The following is a 24,585-nucleotide window of genomic DNA, read 5'->3' on the forward strand; positions in this document are numbered from 1 at the left end:
ATATATCTCTATATATATATCTCTATATATATATCTCTCTATATATATATATATATATATATATATATATATATATATATATATATATATATATATATATATATATATATATATATCATTACATAATTACATTTTTTTAAAATAAATTCCACTATTTTACAAAGCATTAACATTATAAATTTGATTTAACATCAACTCCTGTCCAGAGACAACAGATGTAAATTAGCCTTGTGGCTATAATCTGGCCCAATTATATATTGTGCATTGTCCCCGTCAAATAAACATAAATAAATAAACGTATTTTATAATAAATAATTAGCACAACAAATAACACTTTATACTAGCTACTAAATATAACGACTTTTACTGTTCAATTCCTGCAGCAGTGCTTTCACTTCAAAACATGCGTCATATACGGTAATCAAATTGTCTTGTTCATGTAGTTTATAATATATGGTACAAATGACAGCTGGTGCCTCAACCTCAAAGTCACAACCTTCTGAGGTTTATGTACACCTTTGTGAATCTGAGTTTTCATAGGACATTCTTAAGAACACAGTTAAGAAAATTCTTAGGAAGATATTGGTGAATGAGGCCCATTGTGTTTATCTATAGTAAGTCTAACATTTGCAGTCATGGAAGACTACTTTCCAATTACAAAACTGACACACCTTCACCCTTTGCCACCTGTTGTTTTCCTAAAATTCTATATTACCAAGCAGGTAATTTTGTTTTATAATGTTCTACCAGTTAGTCACACTGAACTCATCTGAGAGAGATTTCTATGAACATTAATCCATCTTGGTTTTCTTGGGCATTTGCAAGCAGTGAGGAGTTTTTAGAGTGACAGAATAAGAATGAGACAGATGAGTAACAGAGGAGAGAGAGAGAGAGAGTAGAGGGACAGAGCTAGAGTTTATTTCAGCATGCTACAGAGAGGTTCAGAGTAGAACGTACACAGGGACTGCCAGAACTTTCACTTGGTAGAAAATGAACTTAGTTTAATCGTGCCACTTCCAAACTATACTGAATTTTACATTTACTACAGATGTAAAAACTCCAAAACAAAATAGAAAATATACAGAAGCTCCCCCCCAGAAGCTCAGATCGCACAATCGGGTTGGGATTTACTCAGGAACAGAGAGGAGCGTACAAGCGGTACAGGCCCCTGACTTTGGGGTCGAAGGTGTGGAGCGGTGAGGTTGGGGTGTTGGGATGGGCTGTGTTTGGGTTTAGGGGGAAAAGTTTATAGTTCTACGCTCAGAGAAGGTTCCAGAGGTGAAACATCTTTTACAATGCAGAGTAAGGTAAGACGAAAGGCACATTGACTTTGGTCCCAACAGTCCTTTCTCCTGGTGCCTCCCAAACACCCTGCTCTGGTCAAAACCCCCCTCCCCCTGGGCCATGCTCGGGCCATGGCAACTCACCCCAGAAACTGCCATCACCCATAAGTAACTTATACTCTTAAAACAAAATCTCATGTATTCTGTTTTCTTAAAAATGGAGGGAAACGAAACACACAACAGACCAAAAAACACAAAGAAGCAAGTTAGGTCCGACATCTAAATCCAAAGTAAAATACACACCCATTTAATCCTTCCCATTAAAGGGGAAAGTGTTCAAAAGCACGGATTTCAAGAGCGAAAGCCAGCCATCAGGTTTACACTTAAAAAAGAAAAGCTGGCCAACTGTCAGAGCGGAAGTGGGACCAAAAATCATCCGTGTTTGCCATCGCTTTTTCACTCAGCCGGAGATAACAGCTGGGGAGGGTCAAACCTTACAGGGGGCGTATCTGCCACTGTTCACAGCGTGTTGGGATTGGGATGGGGTGGAGGGAGATCAAGGGATACGGGGAGGGAACAGATTGCGTCGCTTACACCACCTCAGCAGAATGCGCCTCAACATGACCACCTTCACACAACAAGGAGGAAGCAAAAAGATGATGCTATTTTGCTGGGTAAGGCACTTTTGTCAATCCATTCACACTTAAAAACAAGGGGACTACCACTCTCCACAGGCAAACAGAGGGGAGGAAGAGGAGGAGGGAGAGAAAATGCCAACCACAAAAAAAAAAAAAAACACAGGAAAGATTTTAAATAATCAGGAAGGGATAGTTTAGAGCAAAAGTGTGACATGGAGCCATAATCTGCAGTATCAATGTGGTCTCGAAAGGAATGATGGGGTTTTGTCTGAGCTCCAAAGGGGGTTGTGTGTGTGTGTGTGTGTGATTTGGAGGGGAGAAGGAGGGTGGGGGAGTACAAGTGTGTAAGGTTTTTTTTTTGGGGGGGTGGGGGCTTCAGATTGTAGACTTGGAGAATGACACCCTGAGGCGATGTCCACCTCCCATGTCGTAGTTGTGCAGGTCGATTAGGGCCTGAATGGCCTCTTCCACTGTGGCCATCTGCAACAGCGCCATCTTACGGTCTCTGCGAGGGAGAACCAACAACAACCATGACTTAGTAAACACACCTATGTGGAAATAGCACAAAAGGCTGGCCCTTGCACACTTCTGTAGTATAGAGATTGCAAACTACAAATGAACTTACTGGAAGAACTTGAAAGCCTTCACAGTTCCACCAGCATTGGAGAAGAGCAACCGCAGGTCCTCTTCAGTCACATCCTCCCTATAGAGTCCACGATAAAGCAGGGGAACGTTATGAGCACAAGAACCTTAACTTTGGGAGAGTGAGAAAATCAATGTCCTGACTACTGGGAGAAAAAGGCAAAGCTAAAATCATCATCTTTCAAAACTTTACATTTATCTAATTGGTAAGACGGGAAATGTTTCTTTTGGAGATAAATTGTAAACAACCTTAGGCTACTATGGAACTGTGTAAACACATGCTTTTTAAAATGTATTAAAGATGAACTGAACTGAAATAATCAACATTGATAATGTGTTGATTATGACAATTAAAAATAAATGACACTAAAAATTTTAATTAAAAAAAATCAATACGTAGCCTTTTTTAAGCAACACCAAAATTGTGTTTGTTAGTATTAGAACGCTGCTAGTTTCAATGACGTCACTGGCATGGTAGGACCTGAGAAGTTCTATAGGCAACAGCTGCAGCATATTATGTATATAATTTGTTATCATTTTAATGGCATGGGTTCACATTTGAGCCTGTGAGGGCCAGAAAGGGACATTGGATTCTGTTTACAGACCCGCTGTGGTTACCAACTAGTAAACGCATTATTATCGATCTGTGATATCGTCGGAGTCATACTCTCTATGGTCGGAGTGCTAGCTTGTGGAGTTTGACAAGGTGTTTAGCTGTTAGCCCTTTCCTAGGTTTGATCGTATGGTAGCCTATCTAACACTGCCTATCTAACACTGGACCTCATCTGAGGCTACTTCGAGATATTATTCCAAAGGGGACAGATAGGCTACTGCACTTAAAACTTTAAAAGATTGAACGAACCTTCCCGGACCTTGTAATTGCGACCAGTGACTGCATTAGGTGAACGAAGCCGAAGTTGAAACTTAGGCTCCATGGCACATAGACTGTGGGCTCGCCCTTCTATGAATTGGAAAAGACTACAAGCTGCCCCACCGAGTTTGTGATACAGTAAGCAAGAAAAGGGTTGTCAGGATATGGCGAGTCAATGGCATTTATTCGTCCAAAGTTACAGACCAGTTTCCATAGTGCACATCTTATCAATAGTTTGAATGTCGTGTGTGTTTCTGCTCATTGACAAAATAGCGTTCAGTATGATTCATGCCCAACTTATTTCCCCTGTTAAAGTGTTCGCCTTTCTTTCACTAGTTTGGTTTCATTTTGTATGAGATTTTGTGATGTAGGCTAGCCTATGATAAACAGCTTATGGTCAATATGTAACTCAGCTAGGCCTAATGTTAGTTTCCTCAGCCATGTCAGCTAGCCTCAGACTCATTATCTGCTATGGCTGCTAGTGCGGAGTAGCTTACCATGCCAGTGATGTAGCCGATTGTTGAAATCCAACATGGCGGCACCCGTGTAACAACAACAACGCTTTCAACGTACAATTTTATCCCTTTTAATAAATTCAGCCATTTTAATCATTGTACCAATGAGAAGAAATAAAATACATCTGTTATATCACCTTTACTTCAAATTCCAGTTCAGTTCATCTTTAAATTGTAATGTGTGTGGAATAATACAATAAACGTGAAGTGGCTTTGGCCGTTGTGTCAGTACTCACGGGATATTGGACAGGTGCATGGTAGCAGAGGGAGGGAAGATGTTCTGGAAGTTCTTTGAGCCGGGCTTCTTGAAGCGGTGCAGGGGCGAGTTGGCAAAGTCTTTGGTGAGACCCTGGTCGTCTAGCCCGTCCCTGGGCAGCTGCACTGTCTGGTGCTTGGAGAGTGTCACGCGGATGATCTTACCGTACATCTTCTGACCGTTCAGGTGGCTCATGGCTAAGGAGAACCGTGCAACAAAGAATCAACTAAAGATGGCACCAACAAGAGGGCCAACAACTGGACAGGAGGGAAAGGCTGGTGTGTCAACCGACAGGCTAGTTATGCATGCTACACCCTCTTAGGTTCCATTCAAAACTAGTGGCAGGTTCACTAGATAGCACCAAGGCTCAAAGAATTCTGAACGGAACCCGATTCAAGAACCAGTTCTCTGTTGATCCGAAAAACGTCACGTCAAATGTCACGACACCAATCTAGAAATGTCAATGGCATCAATGCTACAATCTTTCAAACACAACATCTCTCTAAGAGGGCACTCACCCAACTGAGCCTGGTTTCCATCAGACAGCTGAATGAGGGCACTGTCCTTCTTGTTAAAGAGGATCTTCACGCGCTGCACATCACCATACACTCCTTCAAACAAGAGCCAGATGGAGGGAGGACAGGAAGGAAAAGGAGAGGAAGGGAGAGGTGGAACCATGAAGGACAAGTTAGTGCTTCAGAAGCTTAGAGTAGACACGAGAAGGTGAAAAAAAGATGGAACATTTAATCGAAATGATTTACTCCGATCAAAGTAGACCAACTGTTTTTTTTGTTTTTTTGTCGTTTTTAAACAGAGAGAGATAGAAAGAGAGAGATCGTACTGAGACGCCCTCCGACATAAAAAGAAAAAGGAAAAAAAAATAGGCTGTGTGAAATGGCACAGTTAAGGACCAGAAAGCCTCCATGCAAATAAGCTGAGCATGCATTACTCTAGACTGTCCATGGAAGAGACAGAGACACAAAGATGTCTCTGATTACTAAACCTCGTCCATAGATACAACACACACATATATGTAGATACAGAGAAAATATTCATATAGAGAAAAAAAACAATGAAAAAAAAAAAAAAAATTGATGAGGCTGTACTAAACCACTACTAGCTTTTGTTACCTTTAGCTTAGAGAGAGGCTTTAATAGATAGATAGATATATATAAATAAATATATAAATAAATAATAAAAGAAAGCAACAGAATGAGAGAAAGAAAGGTAGAGTGCTAACGATAACATACCGAAGAGGGTAAAGAGACTTTGGGGCGTAACCATCTTTAGAAGGAGAGAAGAGCAAGCAGCGTGAGACAGGTAGAGAGAGGTCGAGGTAGAGAGCCGAGAGATGTACAGATCGTCCATAACGGAGGGGTGGTTTCCCGCAGAATGGTGAGGTGGAGGTCATGGTGCATGGGGTTGGGTGGGGTGAGAGTCAGGGTGGTTAATTGGGGAGGGGTGGAGGTGGGGAAGTGTTGGTCCAGGGGGAACATTTGGGTGGGGAGGGGAGGGTTGTTGGGGGGTCCAGGCACAAGCATGAACACGGTGGGGTGGGGAGGGTAGAGCAGGGAAGGGAGAGGTGCATTCAGGGACACACACACAGAGAGAGAGAGAGAGAGAGAGAGAGAGAGAGAGAGAGAGAGAGAGACAGAGAGAGAGCAAAAGGGCCAGGAGAGCGAGAAAGACAGAGAGAGAGACAGAGACAGAGGGAGAGAGAGAGACAGAGGGAGACAGAGACAGAGAGAGACAGAGACAGAGAGAGACAGAGAGAGAGACGGAGAGACAGAGAGAGGGAGAGGGAGGGAGGATGAAAAGCAATGGGGAAGGGAACAAAAAAAACAAAAGGGGGTTGGGGGTGAGGGGGGAAGGAGGGGGGACAAAAAAATAATACATAGGTCAGTTCACAAGAATGCAGGAGTCTGCTCAGTACACGGCTCAGAACACAGCTGGACACACACACACACACCTCTGGGGATTCTGCAGCAAAAACACCTTTGAGGCTAAACAAGCCAAACACTCCAAATAGTCACCTGGGATCAGAGGTGGGCTGAGCAGGCGCGCACACACACGCATACGCACGCACACGACACACACACTCTCTCTCTCTCTCTGGTTGGCTAACTGCAGTAAGAAGGCAGGGTCATGCAATAGAGATGAGAAGGCAGGCTGGTTAAGAGGTTAGCAGCAGCAGCCATGCAGGACACATGAAACCACCGGACAGAGTTATGGCACCAGGACGTGGCCTTTACGCCGCCCGCTGCAGCAAACAGCAGTGGCACGAAGGACACAGTGAGCTAAAGAGGTCACTACTTCTGTCACTTGGAGGAGAAAGACAGAGAGAGAGAGTTTAGAGATACAGAGAGAAAGGGCAAGTTAAAATAAAGAGAGTGAGAAGAAATGTGTGTATATGAAAGACTAGAGCGAGCAAGAGAGAGAGAGAAAGAAAGAGATATCAAGATAGGTAGAAAGAGACAGTTGTGGCTACCACATTTCATACCAACTGTGAATAGCTTATCAGAGTAGCAGCAGAGCATCAGAAGAGAAAAGAAATGAGACCCTCCAGAGGAGACGGTTAACTGCTAGCTAGTGCTCAGGGAGAGACCGAGGAGAGGAGAGGAGAGAGAGAGTGTGAGTTAGAGAGAGAGAGTGTGAGGAGAGAGAGAGAGAGAGAGAGAGAGAGAGAGAGAGAGAGAGAGAAAGAAAGAGAGGGTGGGAGAGAGGGAAAGAGGGGGAGAGAGAGAGAGAGAGAGAGAGAGAGAGATCATCATTTGCAAAGATAGCAGAAGAGATACTGCAGGTAGACCCTACATTGGCACTGCAGCCGAGTCATACTGCAAAAACAGGTGAATGGGTGATTGCATCAGCAGAGGTTCACAATGTTCACGTGTAGAGGTGATAAACAAACTAATGAGACGACTGAACATTGCTCAATATGACCTTATGGAAGAACTTTGGTCTGGTCTTTGCTACAGAGATTCTAATTTGTTTTCAGTGCCTATTTCAACAGGAGAGTGATGAACTATTGTATGAACCACGACGTTCAAACTAAATTTAACTCTACTAGCTTAGTTAGTCAGCAGTATTAAAATCATGTTTCTTAGAGGGACTGAATTTGTCTTTAATAAATACAAACAAACTGAAGTAGTTATAGTACTGAAACTGGGAGGAAGTTGTACTACTACTACTACTACTAGTTGTTCCTAGAACTTGACATGAAGGAGCAGAAATAAATTATTTTTTGGTGTAGTTTCTCTTTCGTGTGTGTGTGTGTGTGTGAGTGAGTGAGAGAGAGTGAGAGACAGACAGTGTGTGTATACATACACACACACACACACACACACACACAGACAACATTGATGTGAACATGTGCTGCAGTGGGGTGAAAGGCATACTGACCTCTTCGTTGAGGTTGCTGACCAGGAGCACGCCGCTGGAGCCCGAGTGGCCGGCAAGGGCCACCCTGCCGGCCGCTGCTGCTGCCGCCGCCGCCGCACTCAGCGGGGAAATGGCTCCTGAGGGACAGGGAGAGAAGAGAGGATAGAGTGTGGGGGGAGATGAGGAGAGAGGGACGGAAGGAGCAAGGGAAGGAAGGAAGGAAAGAAAGAAGGAAGGAAGGAAGGAAGAGAGATCGAGAAAGGTTGGTTATCGTGTGTATGGTGCCCCCCACTGTCCACAGCATGGACGCAAGGCTTGCCACGGCAGCCATGAAGGGAATGCGACTGACAAATGAGAAAGAGGGACAGAAAAAAAACAAAAAAAAAAAAACTCATGTATCTTGAATATTACAAATGGACAGCATCGCTTAGCTCAAATATGGTGAGTGGACTATATACATGGTTTCTGCAGGTTTCAAGAAGTGAAATGTAAGACCTTTTTAAGACCATTGTGGATGAAATATAAAGCCAGCTTCACATCCTTACCGGCAAACAATATTAAGTAAAACCAGAGACTTTCTAATGAGGAGACAGCACTCCAAAAGTCCTCCATAGAAATGCATGGGGTCAGTTTGTAATGCCAATATTGCAGTTGTCTACGCATCACACCCCTTCCGCGGCAAAACGTTGACGTGTGAATACATTGAGCCAATAATGTGGTGTATTGTGAAGACATCGTGCCAATCATGTGTTGTGATCTTGCCACTGGAGCAAGATTGGTGTCGTGAAGCCTTATAGGTGCCTGATAAGTGCCCAAAAAGTGTTGCAATATGGCGCAGAGTGGAGGGACTTGCCTAAAAGGACTTTGGTAAAACATAAGTCCCAGAATTAGTTGCAAAGTAAATAAATATGGGCTGCAAAGTTTGTATAAGTTATCAGTTCAAAACCGATCCAGTTTGTAGTTTTTTTTCACATAGTGATGTATCTGTATCTTTGAGAAAAAGAACAATACCGAAAACTAGTCAATGCTGCAAAAAAAAAAAAAAAAAATCAAATGACCACTGTAGAAGTAGCGTTAAATGAGCATTATTAACATTATTTCAGACTTAAGGTTTGAATTTCATATGATCACATTTTAGACTCTGCGGAAACCCTGTGTGTGTGTGTAGCTAAAGGAGACAAAAAAAAACACTAGTCAATAATAAGTGCCAAAAAACAAGTCAATCAAATAATGAAGACAAGAGGATCTACCTCTGACATGACTACCTCTACACCACACAAGCCAACTCAACCTGTGCTTTTTGCAGGCAGTAGACACGCTACACAGCACAACAGTTTTAGTCAATCTTGAAGACGCCACTCAAACACACAGGACCTACAGGTTATGGAGGACATGTTAGTAGGGCATGTTGCTGCACCCTACTTCCCAATGCAGTGATGGAAAAATATATAAAAAAAAAAAAGTAAGTAAAACCCAAGAGCCTTTTCTCCCACATGAGTAAAAAAGGGACACAATGCTGGGTTAGGAACAGACGAGTGTCAGAACGAGCGAGTGAGAGAGAAAGAAAGAGAGGGAGAGAGAAAGAAGAGATAATGGAAGCATAGGTACCTCTGCCCTGTGCTAGGCAAAGAGAAGACGAATAGCCTCCACCACTAGAGAAGGGAGCTGCAGTTGGAGAACCTATGGAGAATGTGCAGATAGAAAGAAAGAAAGAAAGAAAGAAAGAAAGAAAGAAACAGAGACAGAGCAAGAGAGAGAGAGGGAGGGAGGGAGAGAGGGAGAGAGAGAGAGAGAGAGAGAGAGAGAGAGAGAGAGAGAGAGAGAGATAGACAGTGACAGTCAGAGAGAGAGAATGAGAGAGAGGGTGAGAGAAAGGGGAGTAAGATCAGAGAGAAAGTCAGAAGAGAGAGAGAGAAAGAAAGAGGCCAGTGGACGACATGGTGGTTGATTTGGTGTCTGCGTGTGAGAGAGGGCCCCGTGCACTCTGCACTATCCTGCAAGTTGAGTTCCTTGAGTTTGCGAGGGAACACAAAACTGTTGCTCGACTGCTAAATCGTAATTAAAACACCCACTATCAATCTGACCTACACTTCAGAAATCCACGCTGGGCAAAGCTAGCCGTATGAAACCTTCATCTGGTTTGCATTTTGAAATATCAAGCCCAAAAATAAATCCATTGTGCAAAATAAAACGGCAAATTCTGTGCTAAGTAATTTGCTTCTCAAAACACTTCCTGCAGCCTATAGTTTGAGCACCGAGGTTAAAATGAGTGACGGGCAGAAAAACAGAAGAGGTATGGTGAATACAGCGCCTCTCTCTCTCTCTCTCACACTCACACAGCAGACATGCAGCTAGCTGATGAATCAGAAGCATGTCGTTTGCAAGATTGGATTTTAAAGGCAGGTGTGGTTATCAAACAATATGGTGTGTTATGGCAAAAAGGCTGTGACATGTTACACTGAGCAAAAAGGCCACGGCCTATTCAGAGGAAAGGTACTGTTGTAGAGGAGATGGTATTCGGGCCTAGTGGATCAGGGGGTGAGAGGGACGGGGTGAGGGACTTACCGAGGAGAGAGGTGGAGTCCTTGTTCATGCTGGAGTCCTGGCCATCACCAGCCGGCAGCTCCGGGCGTGTGTAGTCGCGGCTCTTGTCGTTGTTGTACTTCACGTTCAAGTTCACCAGCTTGGAGTAGTCGATACGCAGCGTGCAGCAGGAGTTGTAGATGTTCTGGCCATCCAGAGACTGGCGGGAAGGTGAGAGACAAAGGCAGAGACAGACACACAGCATCATTAAGTCTCCTCGTAAGCACCGGTGCAAACTCATGATTTCCACAATGCAGTGCACAGGAGCAGGGCAGAGGTGCCCATCACTGGGTCTATAAAACTCACCAGTTTGGCTTGCTGAGCGTTGACTGGCTCACTGTACTGAAGCAGAGCCTGGAACTGGTTGTTTTTGGTGAAAGTGATGATCTTCATGACTGTACCAAACTTTGAGAATATCTGTGGTGACGGCAAGAATTCAGTTATAAAACCATTCAAAACAACTCAAGGTTCTTCAGCAACCCACCAAGAGACTACAGACAGCAAAGTTCGCTACTATAATGTGTTTCCAAATAATTTGGTACAAAACTGCATAATACCATTAAACTGCTAATACCTGTATAACTTCAGCCCACAATCATGTAATGGACACACAAGCATAAATACAATGCAGCCTGTTAACTGTAATTTGCAGGCTGAGAAAGCAAAGAGCTGGGAAAGAGCTAGCAAAGGCAAGGGACTCTTTGGCTTTGTTTACTGTGGTCACCTAGCAACCAGAGGCTCGTCCTGTGATTCAGTGGCCTTTGAAGTCGACTCAAAGAATTACAAACTAGGCATGTAACATTATGCTGACAGACAACATGAAGATATCTCCAGCTTAATTCAGATATAAAGACAAGTATATTTGTCATGCCAAGCAATGACAAAAGCAAGTAGGTATGGAAGCTAACCTTTTGTAGACTTATTACATTATTTATAACATTTACAGTTTTGTTGAAGCATTCATTAAATACCTTAAATAAAAATGTATCTGAGTATTTATGTCCAATATTGCCTTCCAACAAGTGACTGTACAATAAAATATAAATGGCTCTACGCATAAGTTTATTTTCCTGCAGTGCTAATACATAACCATAACTAAAACCCCACTAAACTGAGGAGTGTATCGAACGGTGACATTTTAACACAACTGTGCCCCTGAAGTTGAGGGGGCTTTTTGGTGGAAAGTTTTGAAGACCCACCTGCTGCAGCACGTCCAGTGTGACTGGGTAGAACATGTTGTCGATGATGATCCTGAGCACGGGGCTGGGAGCCGGTAGCACACTCTCGCTGCCTCCGGACTCGGAGTTGGGGGAGCTCCCGTCCTGCACAGCCGACACTGCCTGCAGCACTGCCTGAGCTCGCTGGGCACAACATGATACAACTGCAGGTTAGCTTTGGAATGTGTGTTTGGCTCTCAATCAAACAGAACCAGCTATGAATCAATTCCTAGGTTCCATTGTTGTGCCCTTGAGCAAGGCACTTAACCCCGAGTTACTCCGGGGACAATGGCCCTTTTTACTTGTCAATTTTTAATTGATATTTAAGTCACTTTCGAAAAAACCGTCTGCCAAATGAATAAATGTAAATGTGTGGAGAAGTAAGGAATGCATGTGAGGATGTGTGACTTTTTCTAATTGCTGCGTAAGCACCACGCACTTAAATAGTTCTCATGTACAAGACAGAATGTGAAGCCAGCAGCTAACCAAGCACTGTCAGGGTTTCAATCTGCAGCAGAGATGTCGGTCCCCTACCTGATTAAGAGCACTATCTGTCTTCAGCTCTTTGTGGTTGGAGTACTGGATGAAAACAGGGACATTTCGCACTTGGGGAGTCACTGTCGTGTAATAGTTCACCATGGTGATGGCTGCTTCCTCTGTGCCCATTTCAAGGAACGCCTACGGCAAACAAAAATCCTGTTTAGTCTCAGCCAGCCAAATACATCAGCAGAATGATGAGATCATCCTTTATTCATTTGAAAGAGCTGTAAACCACTGTCATCACAGATTACTCAGAAAATTAGGAGCCCACACATGACTGTACCTGATTTTTACCCTTCAGCATAAGGATGTTGGTGACCTTTCCAAAAGGCAGGCCCAGGGCGATGACCTCTGTCTCGGACACCTCATTCGGGAGCTTCCGGATATGGATAACCCGGGAGGGTGGGTTCTCCTCTACCCTCAGCTTCTTACTGTCACTTCCATTCGCTGAGTGAACAGACACATAGAAACCAACTTTATGGCAGAACACAGCCTTTCAATAGAGGTGGTCACAATTGTTTTCTCCCGTCAGTAAAGCAAAGATTTTTGTATCGGGTTGCAATAAGATTCAGAAGATTCATTCTTTTCTACGTGTAAGCAGCCACTAATTTCTCAGTTAGAAACGTATACACAGCATCTCCAGCTCCCGAGAACATCACATCTCTGCATAGGCAAAGCTGTATGACATTGGATTAGATGAGGGGGAATGATGTATAAAGGGAACAACTCACAGGTGACCGAGGAGTTGGGGCTGTTGTAGTGGCTCCCTGAGAGCAACTCATCCGATCCCCTCTAGAATAAAGACAGGAAGGAAATAAGTCACCAGGAAAAAACTGACAACATTCTGGGAAAAGCTTTTGTAAAAGTGATAATCCGTGGAAAGTCAACTGCATGTAAAACTCACCTTCACACCAACCGCGACATCACTGTTGAAACAAAGGCAGAAAAGAAAACTAGGTAAATGGTCCAAGAAAGGTGTCAACTTATAAAAAGGCACAGTTACAAGATTGGAGACTAATTACAGTAAGACACTTAAGTTAATGTAGTGCCTTCAGTGAGGAAAAATGCTCGACTCTCATAAAGAACCAACAATCCAACAAGTGTGTTAGCAAGATTGTCTGATGCCTACCACTATTTTGAGAACGCACCAAGTTGCACTGAGCGCGACTGGCGGATGCGTGCAAATGCGTCTGACGTAGACTACGCTAACTAATTATGTTGCAAAATAATGTAACGTTGGGTTTCTAATGTGCTAAACACTTCGAGTTGATATCAAACATGGACTTTAGCTAGCATTAGCTTGATTGCTAACCCATCTTCGCAGCGCGATGTTATTGTTTCAAGCTAGCGTTGGTAAGCTAGCAACCAGGGCATGCAAATTAGCTAACGTTACCTAGCTTCATTTTCACGCCAGAAAGTTAACACCTCTAAAATGCAGCAGTGGCACAACGAAAACCAACTGATCCCAATTTAATCGCGTTGTTTGGGAAGTAAAACACGATGAACCACTACAACCGCAATAAATTGGAATAATGACCGGTAAATGCCGAGGTCGCACTGCTGAAAGGCCCTGGCCATTTAAGGTTAGCTGAATCTCTGTACAAAGTGCTATTTTCACGTTAGCCACCTAGTATGTTGAAGGCACTGACTATTAGAATCAGTAAATGGATGATGGATACTATCCGATGTCTATTTTCGATAAATTAAAAAATAATCTTAAATTTAAACGATGTATATACCAATGCCACAATGTAGGCTTGGAATCCAAATGGATTTCAGACAAAGGAGGCGTCGCTAACTCGCTTGGTTAGCCATTCATTTTACATCACAATGGAGCGCGCCTTCTTTGCCATCTAGGCAGCAAGCTAACGTTCGCCAATAATTTGCAATACGTCTGATCGGTGTAGGACTGATTCTAACCATAATTTAAACCGTCAGAGCACACAGTATATAATATACAACTATACAAAACTAACGACTTCAGATACCAAATGTAAGCGTCGTTTCAGTTCCTGCGAATTTGGTTGTAATTAGCGTATGCGCATTAGATAGCTAACAGGCTGGTACATCACTAAATCTGCCGATTTAAATCAAACGTGGCCCGCGATGACTTAACGTTAACATTAGCTTGATGTGTGTTTGGTATATTAATATTTCACCTAAATTCAATTACGTTATTCAAATAGGTCGATTACTACGGCAGGTTGTGCTTTTGCCGTTTATATTTCTAATCGTACATACCCGTCCATTGCCAGAGAAATATTGTCCGCCTTTAGATGCTGATTGCTAGACCGTCAGCCACACCAACCTCGTCTGAAGAAGCACAGTAGCTAGTAAAATGGTGGCAGCATGCACGAAGAAAGACGAACGTTACCGAGAACGCGGCGGTCTTGCAAAGGGGCGTGTTCGCTTAATGTCGTGCTTCCGTTCATCAATGTTTTAGGGTAGACCTTGGCTTGGCCCTTAGCCTAGAAATCTAGACGCGCCCCTAGCGGCAGCAGGGCTAGTCTAGCAACTCTCCGTTGGCCTGTGCGCTCCAGAAATCGAAACTTAATCAGGACATTGAAATCGTGTAGGCCTATAGAGTCATTTGGTGGGCTTAACATAATGATTGATGGCAGAGTTGCAACGGTTTGGCTTGAATTCCCTGCTACTTGAAAACAAATATCCTATTGCGTCCTATTGCGTGCAGAGGGAATTTGAAAGACAACTGAGTATCCCTAACCTCAGACTGAGCACTGCGAACGGTGAGTGCCCAGACCCTACATTTTAATGTGGGTCTGGCTCGCCAGGCTACTTGGCCCTAGCTCATTTGACTGTGTAGGCTGCTTGTCTTGTCTATTTGACTGCAAAGACAATATGAACAACAAAACAAAACCACAATATGTTGCGGTAAGCTAACTGGCAGGCCTAAAGTAGCCCAAAACAACAAAATAATAACAAAAATGCCTTTTATCACATTTAATAGCCTACCCAAAATATTTTTTGTAGAACTGCTACTCAATAAAGCACTGAATTTGGTAGCATGATCAAAATAGTTCCACCATCTCCAAATAGGCCACTGAATCTGACAACTTATTCCTTTCATTCCGTCACACATCGACCTAACTCGTTGACACCAAACCGCATCTCAATTGAGATTGAGAGTGGGTCTGGAAAGGCTGAATTGACTTACAACTTCCAGGGGTGCAGTGAAGTTGGTTATTACAAAGAAAATGCATGGGTATATCTGTTTAAACCGGTCACCATCAGTGCGGCCATTGGTTGTTTTGAATGGACTGCTCTATCATATAAAGCCTGTCCCATACTGGATTAGCAATTGTGACCGCGGTGCCTGGGTTTTTAGAACATTGGAATAGAGTGCGGATCGGGCCGCAAATTTCTGTCCGAACCCGGCCCGCGTCCGACAGAGTTGCGTCCGAACCCGACAGGCATTTTCATTTTTATGTCCGAACCCGACGGATTGCCTGTCTTTTTAGCCCATTAAACGGAACACACAACAAATTGTCTACAGAATCAGATGAGCGTGCACGCACGCAGGTCACACACAGCGCACATTAACACAAGAGGCCCAAGCAAGCATAGCCTATTGAAATATAATTCTTGTCTTACCATTGACGAAAAGTCGTAAAAATGAACTGCAACAGTCGTTGAAACTACAGTGCCTCTGTAACTGATCCATATGCAGCATCGACGTTAATTGGGCCAACTCGAGGAAATCCTTATCCAGTTGAACGAGACGACCTTATAGCCTACCGGTAGCCTATGTCTTTACCACAGTATGCAACGCAAATAATCTTAAAATCTCCTGATAGGCTAACAACTTTTTTTAACGTCACCCAAGACTGTGCTTATGTGCATATGTGTGAAATGTGCATAACCATTTGTTTATGTAATCGTGACAACGCGTGTGCATTTCAGGCGGCATGCCTGAAATGCGTTGTCACGATAAACAAATCTTGCACACAGGAAGAAAGCTATTAGTAATTTTTTACATTTTACTTTATTCTCAAAAAACAAACGTTTGCATCATGTAAAGCAGACCTGTTGGTTACCCAACATAATAAGGAATTTAAATGTAAGCTTCCAATGCATATCGCCCCCATGTGTCCGAACCCGACTACAATTTCTAAATATTTGTCCGAACCCGACCCGTATAGCCACACTCTAAAATGGCCATGGCCTTTTTGCCAGACTAACCTGCAGACTGAATTCAAATTCTCTAAAAGGTTTGGTTTTTACATCTGAAAGGGTTAACTCGGGTTGTAACCTGCTTCATCATGACCTATCTCGTGAGATAGAATGGACAAGAATCTGACCAGCTTCAACCACCTGGAGACATAATCAGGTATTTAATTCACTGGTGTGTTTACTAGCAAGAGGGGTGAACTCTTTACTGGTGAATGACAGTGACAGTAGAGTTTCTTTTGTGCAAGAGGGACAGAAAAGTGGCCATCGAGCAAATGCAAGCAACACAGGAACATGGGGCAAAGAACCTGCACTGGCAAAGAACCTGCTCCTTTCTGGTCCACACTCCAGATGTTGAACCATTTGGAGCATTTCCACGAAAAATAAATTGGTTTTGGACCTGAAAAGTTGGTTTCGGAAGCTGGAATAAAAAAAAAACATTTTTTTCTTTTTCTGTGAAAACGAGTGAGTGTCTTTCCACAGGTCACACTGGCACTGTAAGCTGAAAGCACAAGTTTTCTCTCCTTAAGAGTAAATAAAACTAGTTAACTGCCATTATACAGCTAAGCCAAGTCTTGTTTCTACCTTTTTTACGGCACCACTGACATACAGTATCATTTCCTCCTGTTTATGCATGCAACACTCTCTGTTGATGACGCATCCTGGTTCCATTCAAAACTGGTGGAAATGTGGCCTGGTAGGCCTACACTATATAGCAAGTTAGCCTTTCAAAGAATTCGGAACAGGAACGGATCGAGAACCCATTCTATTTTAGTCGAAAAATGCTACTGGTGGATGTCGGAAGGCAACAGCAAGTTCCACACTGTATTGTTGTGACTGCTCTAAGACCATATGGTGTTGTATCTGGAATGTCAGTGCATCGTCTACTTTATCGATGTCCTATGTTGAAATTCGCCAGAGTTCTCCTTTAAAGATGCAATCAGTGATTGTGCAGAAGTTGCATTTGTTTATATTTTTGTTGAAAATTATTAGCAGACGCTTTTGTCCAAAACAACGTACATTATATTTTAACCAAGGACCAAACTAAACACACCAGAGAAGTTTAGTATTCCCAGAGAAACTTCACACAGGATTTCATTTGAGGACAGGCTGCCCTCACTTTGTTTCCAGAGAGCCACATTTATGCCATTGCAAACCTGCTTGAGACACTCTAACCCACTAATCTCGCCTTGTAGTGACCCTCTGGTCTAACCCTGGCCAATTGAATATAATAACACATGAATAACGTGTTATAGTCTTCATACATTTATTGTAGTTAGGTTATTGCAGTAATACTTAACCAAACAAACATTTGTACCAGTGTTTCTAAATTAAAATAATTTGTACAAAACATCCACTTTTCCTCCAAACAGAGACAAAGTATTCATGTGTGTCATCAGGTCCCTTGCCACAGGTGTATAAAATCAAGTATCTTTTTATGAATTCAGCTTATAGTTTATGAAGGCAGGCTTCATGGTGCTTGATTTTATACACCTGTGGCAAGGGACCTGATGAAACCCATGAATAGAAAAAGTATATGCACCATAGGGAGCAGCAACTCCCACAGACATAAAACAGTAATTTTAACATGTTATAACTTAATTATAGCAACGAGAGTACAAACTCCTCGTACATCCCTCTGAAACCGATTGCCTGGAATTCCATTTTGAGATCTTCATGTGTCGAACATTCTATCACATCAAATGTAGATAACCTACATGACAGAGGGAACAAGTTGTTATGAACCTTAAAGGAACACGCCACCCAATGTCAGTAGTAATATGTGTTCTTACCTTAAAGGAGAATTCCGGTGTGATATTGACCTAATGTGTGTTTAAACATGATACCGAGTGTGAACGTATGTCTCATAGCCCATCTCGGCTTGTCCCCTGCACTCCAAAATCTGGCGCTAGTTAGCCAATGCTACCAACAGCTTTTTCAATGGTGGTGCTTCGGCATCGGGCTAGCCATGCAAATAAATCACTGTTTTACACCATTTACGAGGCTCAATGTATCTCCACACTTCATTGGTAGACTTCCGAGGGCCCCGACATTTAAAACGAGACATTGTAGTTTACTTACAAGACGATTTATACAGACAGTATCTTCACGAAGTTTGCAGCCATCTTGAATTTAGTCACGAGAACAGGTATGATAACTGGAATGCATGCATTTCCACGGAATTATTTTTGGAATCTGATCCCTTATCATACCTGTTCATTCTTACTCGTCGCTCGACTTATCGTGACTAAATTCAAGATGGCTGCAAAACACTAAACTTCGTGAAGATACTGTCTGTATAAATCGCCTTGTAAGTAAACTACCAGTCTTTTTCAAAGTTCTCAATGTCTCGCGTTTTAAATGTCAGGGCCCTCGGAAGTCTACCAATGAAGTGTGGAGATACATTGAGCCTCGTAAATGGTGTAAAACAGTGATTTATTTGCATGGTTAGCCCGATGCCAAGCACCACCATTGAAAAAAGCTGTTGGTAGCATCGGCTAACTAGTGCCAGATTTTGGAGTGCAGGGGACAAGCCGAGATGGGCTATGAGACATACGTTCACACTCGGTATCATGTTTCAACACACTTTAGGTCAATATCACACTGGAATTCTCCTTTAAGGATGTCTTTCTTTTTGCAAAAAATAAAGTACAATAGGCATTAATTAGTAGGCCAGATAGCAGCATGTTGAAATTATGTGCCAAATTGCGTTTTTTATTACAATGATAAAATTGTAGGCAACAGGCCGATGTGCGTTTTATTTGGAGACTGTTTTGCGAGAAAGAGACTGAGTTTGCTGCTGATATTCTGGAGATAGCCAATGTAGGACTTTAGCCTTTTAATATATTTGCTGCATTGGATCAGTCTTTCTAGAACAGGCAAGAGCTTTCTAGCCTCACGTCAGCAGCGCCGCATCACTATACATTAAAACAACCAGCGGATGGCGGGCGGGTGCGGTTTTGAAAATCGGTCAAAAAACTTTGGTGCATATGGATGATAAGTTTTGCTATGCAGTTACGGTTGAAATAATAGCCCATCCGCACATCTCTAGTGTGTGTGCCTCTCTCTCTCGCTCAGAGGGGAGGGGGAGGCTGAGGGGTCGATCAAGCATTGATTCTAAACTCTGTGGTGGATAGGATCTACAATTAGGTGTTAATTAATATTACTACGCTAGGCTGAAGTAGCCTGCTCCCAAGTGCTATTGCGCCACATTGTAGTTCTCCTGTTTATTCGCTTGGAAAATCGCCACGTTTCATGTTGTGTGACCATACACATTTTATCAAGTACTCGTGCAACTGTATTTCAGTAGGGAAAACGTGGATGTTTTTGATTACTGCTATCTTACTCCCTCTATGGCATGTCTGAGCCAGCTAGCATAGCAACATGCTAACACATTCGCACCGCGCACCAGAGCGTTTGAGTGCACGTACCGACACGGGAGAGGTATGACTCAACTCGTGAAAGTTAAGGTAAGAACATATATTACTACTGACATTGGGTGGCCTGTTCCTTTAATGAACACTTCAGCATTTCATTAAGCAACCTTTAGAGCAACCCTTTCCCCAGAATTGCATGTTTGTCCCCAAGTTGCCATTAGCTCAATGTTGTTTTCTGTGCCATCGAAAATGCCTTAGGAACACACATGCTTGTTTATGCAGTTTAAAGGGTCTATATTTCCAAACCTGTTGGACCACTCATAAGCTTGTGACATTTAGTAACTAAGAAACTTACTGTTGGAGGCCAGCTGAGAGAGGAGATTCGCAAAGAACTCTCATCATTTTCTCCTTGCATTTTTTTCCAGATGAATCTATGTCCACTTTTACTGTTTTCTGTAAACGTAGATACTCCTACATTGAGAATCATAAAACATTAAATTTAGCATAATTTCAAATTACATTTCTGATTTGAAACATAAATAACAACAATAACAATGACACATGTATTAATGTATTTTCAGATGGGTCTCTATATTCAGATAAGTTTCAGCTGCCTGTTTACCTTAATGTTTTTTCTTGTCCCTTGCAACATTATTAGTATCACTCTACCCATGAAGAGTCTTCCAGTCAGGTCCAACTCTGATGTAAATTTTTCAATAATTCTCACATATTTAGTCTTTGCCCTCATGTGGTCCAGATGCAACAGAGCAACCCATGGGCCCTGCACGTCTTTTTGTGTTGGTGCAATGGTTGGCATGATAAGACCTGAGGAGTTCTCTTTAAACCATGACAGTAGTTGGTGAATCATTGGCCCCGGCTGTAATTCCACCGCCTTCTCATTCAAATTTTCCTTTACTGACTGACACTGGTGTCGAGACAAACCTTCGGAGGTAACGCTGATAGCTGGAAGACACTGCGGATACCCCGGTGACAGATGGAATATAATGCTTAAAGTAACTGCCTCCACCGAAAGTTTTATGCGGAACACAAATCCTTTCCCAGCTGCAAACGAAACAAAAAAACACAAATGAGAATAAGATATTTCCTCAACAACATCCTAACAATAACTATGATTTAGCCTACTCAATTATTTGTATAAAGTTTGTCTGGAGTTGAGATCTTCATTTAGCCTACCTGATTCTTCCAACAATTCGAACTCGTCCTTGCCGCAATATATCGCTGACAACACGGACAATTCATCAGCCGCAACTGAAGACATTGTAACAAAATAGAGATAAAAATAGCCTTTTACATTCAACCAAAACTGCTACATTGTCACGACCACATACCTCACACTGACTGCTGTCCGTTCTGTTTCTTCTTCTATTGAAATGTCCTGACCTTCACATTCGACTTGGTGCTGTATTGCCATCTAGTGGCGAGAGTGGCAACTCCTTGTCTTGACTTTTCAAATAGTGCAATGCCTCAGGTGCATGAAAGCCTGACATTTCTGCCAGCGTTATATCATGAAGTTTATTTTCAGATACTGGAGGTAAACCATGTGACGCGTGATATCATGTGATTGTGAAAGGTCAGTGGCAAGATGACCAAATGTAAAGTGTTTGCATCCGTTACGGCTGCTCATGTAATTAGGCTAATTACGTGCAGTTATGCAAAGCCACATTTTATGTGTGCTTATTTTTTTTCAATCATCTTCTATACGTAAAATGTGCTAATGGGGTTGCAGATGAATTTAACAGAAACTCTGAGACATGGGCAGTCACCCAGGGGCGACATCTTGCCGAGGCGCTCTTAGTACAGTAGGCTACGCTGTGTTTGGAAAACAGGCTCCCGATTTTCATGTAAAAAAATATTTTTTTGCATATTTTGCTAATATAGAGTCTAAGGGACAAGATTTTTTTGTCTTCAAATTTTCACGATCCATCTTTAGTGTTTTTATCTATATGTGTTAAAATAAGCAATTATATCTACTCAGAAAAGTGATTCACATTTTCTCCAGCGCGGAGCTCCGTTCCTCCGGCGTCTCCCCCTCTGTTCATGCAACATGTTTTTCAACTCTGCAAGTTATGGCAGCCCGCGTGCAGCCCTCTACCTTGCCTTCCGCTACTGCGGCCTCATTCTCTATTCTTAAACAGCTTTTCCCCCTGCTCACTCAACTCAGCAATTTATGGCTGCCCGCGTGCAGCCCTCTACCTTGCCTTCCACTACCCTCCCCACTTTTCTCTTTGCCTACCTAGGGTGCTGCGCAACCTCCTCCCCCTTCCCCCGTAGCGACCGCGTTGCTACCTTTTCCCCTTTCCCCATCATCTCCCGCCGGCGCGAACTGCGTTCGAACCCACGTTTTTTCCCAGCCAGGGACCTGGTTCTTTCTTTTACTGTCTATGGTTCTTCCTCACTCCTCTTTCCCTGGATTGGTGCCACCACCCATCTGAGACCAGGGCCGTAGTCACCATAGACATTGAGGGGGACGTGTCCCTCCCAATCATACCTGTCAACATTTAGCTTTCCAAAAACGGGAGATTTGTTTTCGGGGGGGGGGTCAGTGTTTATACCGGATCTGTGTTTGCATATTTAATAGTTTCATACACGTGTTTCAACACTGCATTTCGGTCGTTGCTTTTACCTTACGCATACCAGTTATGTATCCACCAGCTGCCTGCCTGCAGCCTAGGCCTACTTCCAAAACTCCAAAGCTGCTTGCTGTCAGATTTGGTTCCGAGGGAACAAGTTCAGTGTAGGCTATCAACAACACTCAATAACAGTTTATGTGATGTGTTAATCAATTAAATTCCCAACATAGTTTTGAAAAATTTTCCATATTGTAACCTATTCTCGAAAAGTGAAATGTTTTATTTTAAATGATGAATTTGTGCAAGCCTGTGTCATTCATTTCTTTTACAGGTCTTACAACATAAATAACGCATTCATATGCTAGTACTAATGCCAAGAATTACCCTCTTTATAGGCCTCTTAGAAATGGTTGTTGCATCTTGCATATTATTTAGATGCGCACTGAATCGTGCATCCATGCAGGCAAAACATAAGAATCAAATGTAGCGATGGCACACGAGTTGGAAAAAAACGTTAACAATGCGGTGATAGACAGAAGTCATCATTTAAAGGGTCATTTTTTTTTAACAAATCTTACGTGGTAGAATGCCTTAGGACCCCTCTATCTGGAGGGGGAGGGGGGGGGGGCATCTGTGCCCAGGGGTTTATAATCCATCCATCCATCCATCCATGCCATGCCTATGTCCGTCAAAAGTACATTTTATACTTTTGCATGGTAGGAAATGTCTTGAAATTCTGTTTGGAGGTTCCTCAGACCCCATCACAGATTTGGTCCCCCCCAATGTTTGACATCATGACTACGGCCTTGTCTGAGACCATGTCTACATGAAATAGTAATACAATATAATCTATGTGGTAAAATCTATTTAAGGGAGCATCGCTTTACCCTAACTCAATGCCGGCGTTGGCTGTAAGGCAGCTGATACACAGGAGCTGTTGCTCTGTCACTTATTGCCAAGAGGGCAAGGAAGGAATTTTTCTCCTTTAAATGTCTGGGAGTTTTTTTGCCTTCCTCTGTGTTTAGAGAGTGCCAGCATATTAAAGCCCTTCCCTAGCTGACCAAGGGAGCACCTGCACCAGCGTGTAGCTCTGCTCTGTTCCTCGGAATCCTCTTTAATAATGTGTTGCTGCTCATCACTTCTCTTGCAGTTGTAGCTACCACAGTTAGCTACAGCAGCCTATTTTAATTGCGTAGGCCTTACTAGCCTACTGAACATTGGGGTGCATTAGATGTTGAACTTCACAACCGCGTGTTTGGGCTGTCATTTTCAACATCTACTCTCTCCTCCAGCCCTATACAACTTGGCTAATTACTTTTTCCATCGCATGGAAAGATCCCCCCTCCGGACTACGGATGCTCTGTTACTCACTTCTGGTTTCAAACACAGCTCAACGCTGTTCTAACGCAAATCGGAATCCCAGCAGGCCGTTACTACTCATTATTTTATGGTGCAGCCACCAACGCGGCAAATAACGACCTGTCCAATCAAGCGCTCAAAACTCTCGGCCCGTGGTCCTCCGACGCCTATTACTCTTATGTCAGATCAAGTCTCTCTAAACTGAGGGAATTAGCGCACCTCGCGCTCTCCCGTTGAATTTGTTTGCGTGGTCCTGGCTATAGGGTCCCTTATCTTTAACACATTTTTTGGGGTGTATGGCGGAATCCTGCACGACTCCTGCCTGCGCAATTGACTCCTGCACGATCCCGCAAATCACTTCAGGACCCTGGACAGAGACTTCGCCAAACATGCTTTTCTATTATGCTATTATACTGTATCTGTTTGCAAATTACGGAATGTGAACTAGTGATATGGCGTTTACAAACGGAAGTTCGGGAGGAGCATGACGGAATTTGCCACGCCTCCTTCAATCAGACAGGTTATTTATTCGCAGTCTGTCTCTACCTGCCGAAGTTGCAGCATCGGCGTCACTCCGCTTGCAACTCACCACCTCCCCTTAGGCCTCCTGTCTTCCATAGTTCAAGAATAAGGGGGTGTATGGCGGAATCCTGCACGACTCCTGCCTGCGCAGTTGACTCCTGCACAATCCCGCAAATCACTTCAGGACCCTGGCCAGAGACTTCGCCAAACATGCTTTTCTATTATGCTATTATACTGTATCTGTTTGCAAATTACGGAATGTGAACTAGTGAATATTAAGTTGTTACAAGCAGTTATACGTTTGCTATATTAAAAAGGAGATATTAACAATGACAAGCCACCTGGAACCTGCCAGCCTCTCTCTCTCTGGTGCACAGTCAAGATGCGTTCCGAATTAATTAGAGTAGCCTAACTAACATTCAAGTTAGATCTGCTGCATTATCATCCTTGCATGTAACATGGAGTTGTCGCATTTTGACATAGTAAACATTCTAATTTCTCGAAGAGAGAAAAGCAGTTTGCAGTAAAGCTATTTATTGGCTGCATTTTGGCACCCCCTTTGTCCCTTGGTGCCTGCGTGATGCGCATGAAGAGAGCGGTGTTATTGTGTAGCAGCCTATACAAT

At 43.0% G+C, this 24,585-nt stretch overlaps 2 protein-coding genes across 3 annotated transcripts; both read right to left on the reverse strand.

The window, feature by feature from the left end:
* Positions 1-980: 980 nt before the first annotated feature.
* LOC125300443 (polypyrimidine tract-binding protein 2-like) lies at positions 981-14,346 on the reverse strand. Of its 2 annotated transcripts, XM_048252395.1 has the most exons (15): positions 14,165-14,346; positions 12,828-12,849; positions 12,655-12,715; positions 12,207-12,370; positions 11,918-12,061; positions 11,366-11,527; positions 10,473-10,583; positions 10,149-10,326; positions 9,192-9,263; positions 7,605-7,720; positions 5,456-5,489; positions 4,724-4,816; positions 4,186-4,402; positions 2,547-2,624; positions 981-2,426 (listed from the first exon to the last, which is right to left on the reverse strand). In XM_048252395.1, exons 1-15 carry the CDS (start codon positions 14,170-14,172, stop codon positions 2,297-2,299), a joined length of 1,590 nt encoding a protein of 529 aa, XP_048108352.1. In that variant the 5' UTR covers positions 14,173-14,346; the 3' UTR covers positions 981-2,296. The 2 variants fall into 2 exon arrangements, with proteins under 2 accessions (XP_048108352.1, XP_048108353.1); XM_048252396.1 differs by lacking the exon at positions 9,192-9,263 and having other exon boundaries at positions 14,165-14,344.
* Positions 14,347-17,372: 3,026 nt separating this feature from the next.
* On the reverse strand, positions 17,373-20,866 carry rwdd3 (RWD domain containing 3). The gene is made up of 4 exons (XM_048252975.1): positions 20,683-20,866; positions 20,111-20,550; positions 19,844-19,959; positions 17,373-17,825 (listed from the first exon to the last, which is right to left on the reverse strand). Exons 1-4 carry the CDS (start codon positions 20,765-20,767, stop codon positions 17,714-17,716), a joined length of 753 nt encoding a protein of 250 aa, XP_048108932.1. The 5' UTR covers positions 20,768-20,866; the 3' UTR covers positions 17,373-17,713.
* Between the last annotated feature and the right edge of the window lie 3,719 nt (positions 20,867-24,585).

Source organism: Alosa alosa, chromosome 9 (genome assembly GCF_017589495.1).
Source record: "Alosa alosa isolate M-15738 ecotype Scorff River chromosome 9, AALO_Geno_1.1, whole genome shotgun sequence".
Classification (NCBI taxonomy): Eukaryota; Metazoa; Chordata; class Actinopteri; order Clupeiformes; family Clupeidae; genus Alosa; species Alosa alosa.

What these genes read in the sequence shown, in the direction of transcription:
- LOC125300443 (XM_048252395.1), bottom strand. An exon ending in CACTGGACGTGCTGCAGCAG is followed by an intron (nt 10,584 to 11,365) that starts GTGGGTCTTCAA and finishes CCGTCACCACAG; the next exon opens with ATATTCTCAAAGTTTGGTAC. An exon ending in ATGCACCTGTCCAATATCCC is followed by an intron (nt 2,625 to 4,185) that starts GTGAGTACTGAC and finishes TGGACTCTATAG; the next exon opens with GGAGGATGTGACTGAAGAGG.
- rwdd3 (XM_048252975.1), bottom strand. Translation starts at nt 20,767, where the DNA reads ATGTCTTCAGTTGCGGCTGATGAATTGTCCGTGTTGTCAGCGATATAT. An exon ending in CGAATTGTTGGAAGAATCAG is followed by an intron (nt 20,551 to 20,682) that starts GTAGGCTAAATG and finishes TTTCGTTTGCAG; the next exon opens with CTGGGAAAGGATTTGTGTTC. An exon ending in CTCTCAGCTGGCCTCCAACA is followed by an intron (nt 17,826 to 19,843) that starts GTAAGTTTCTTA and finishes TCTGTCATGTAG; the next exon opens with GTTATCTACATTTGATGTGA.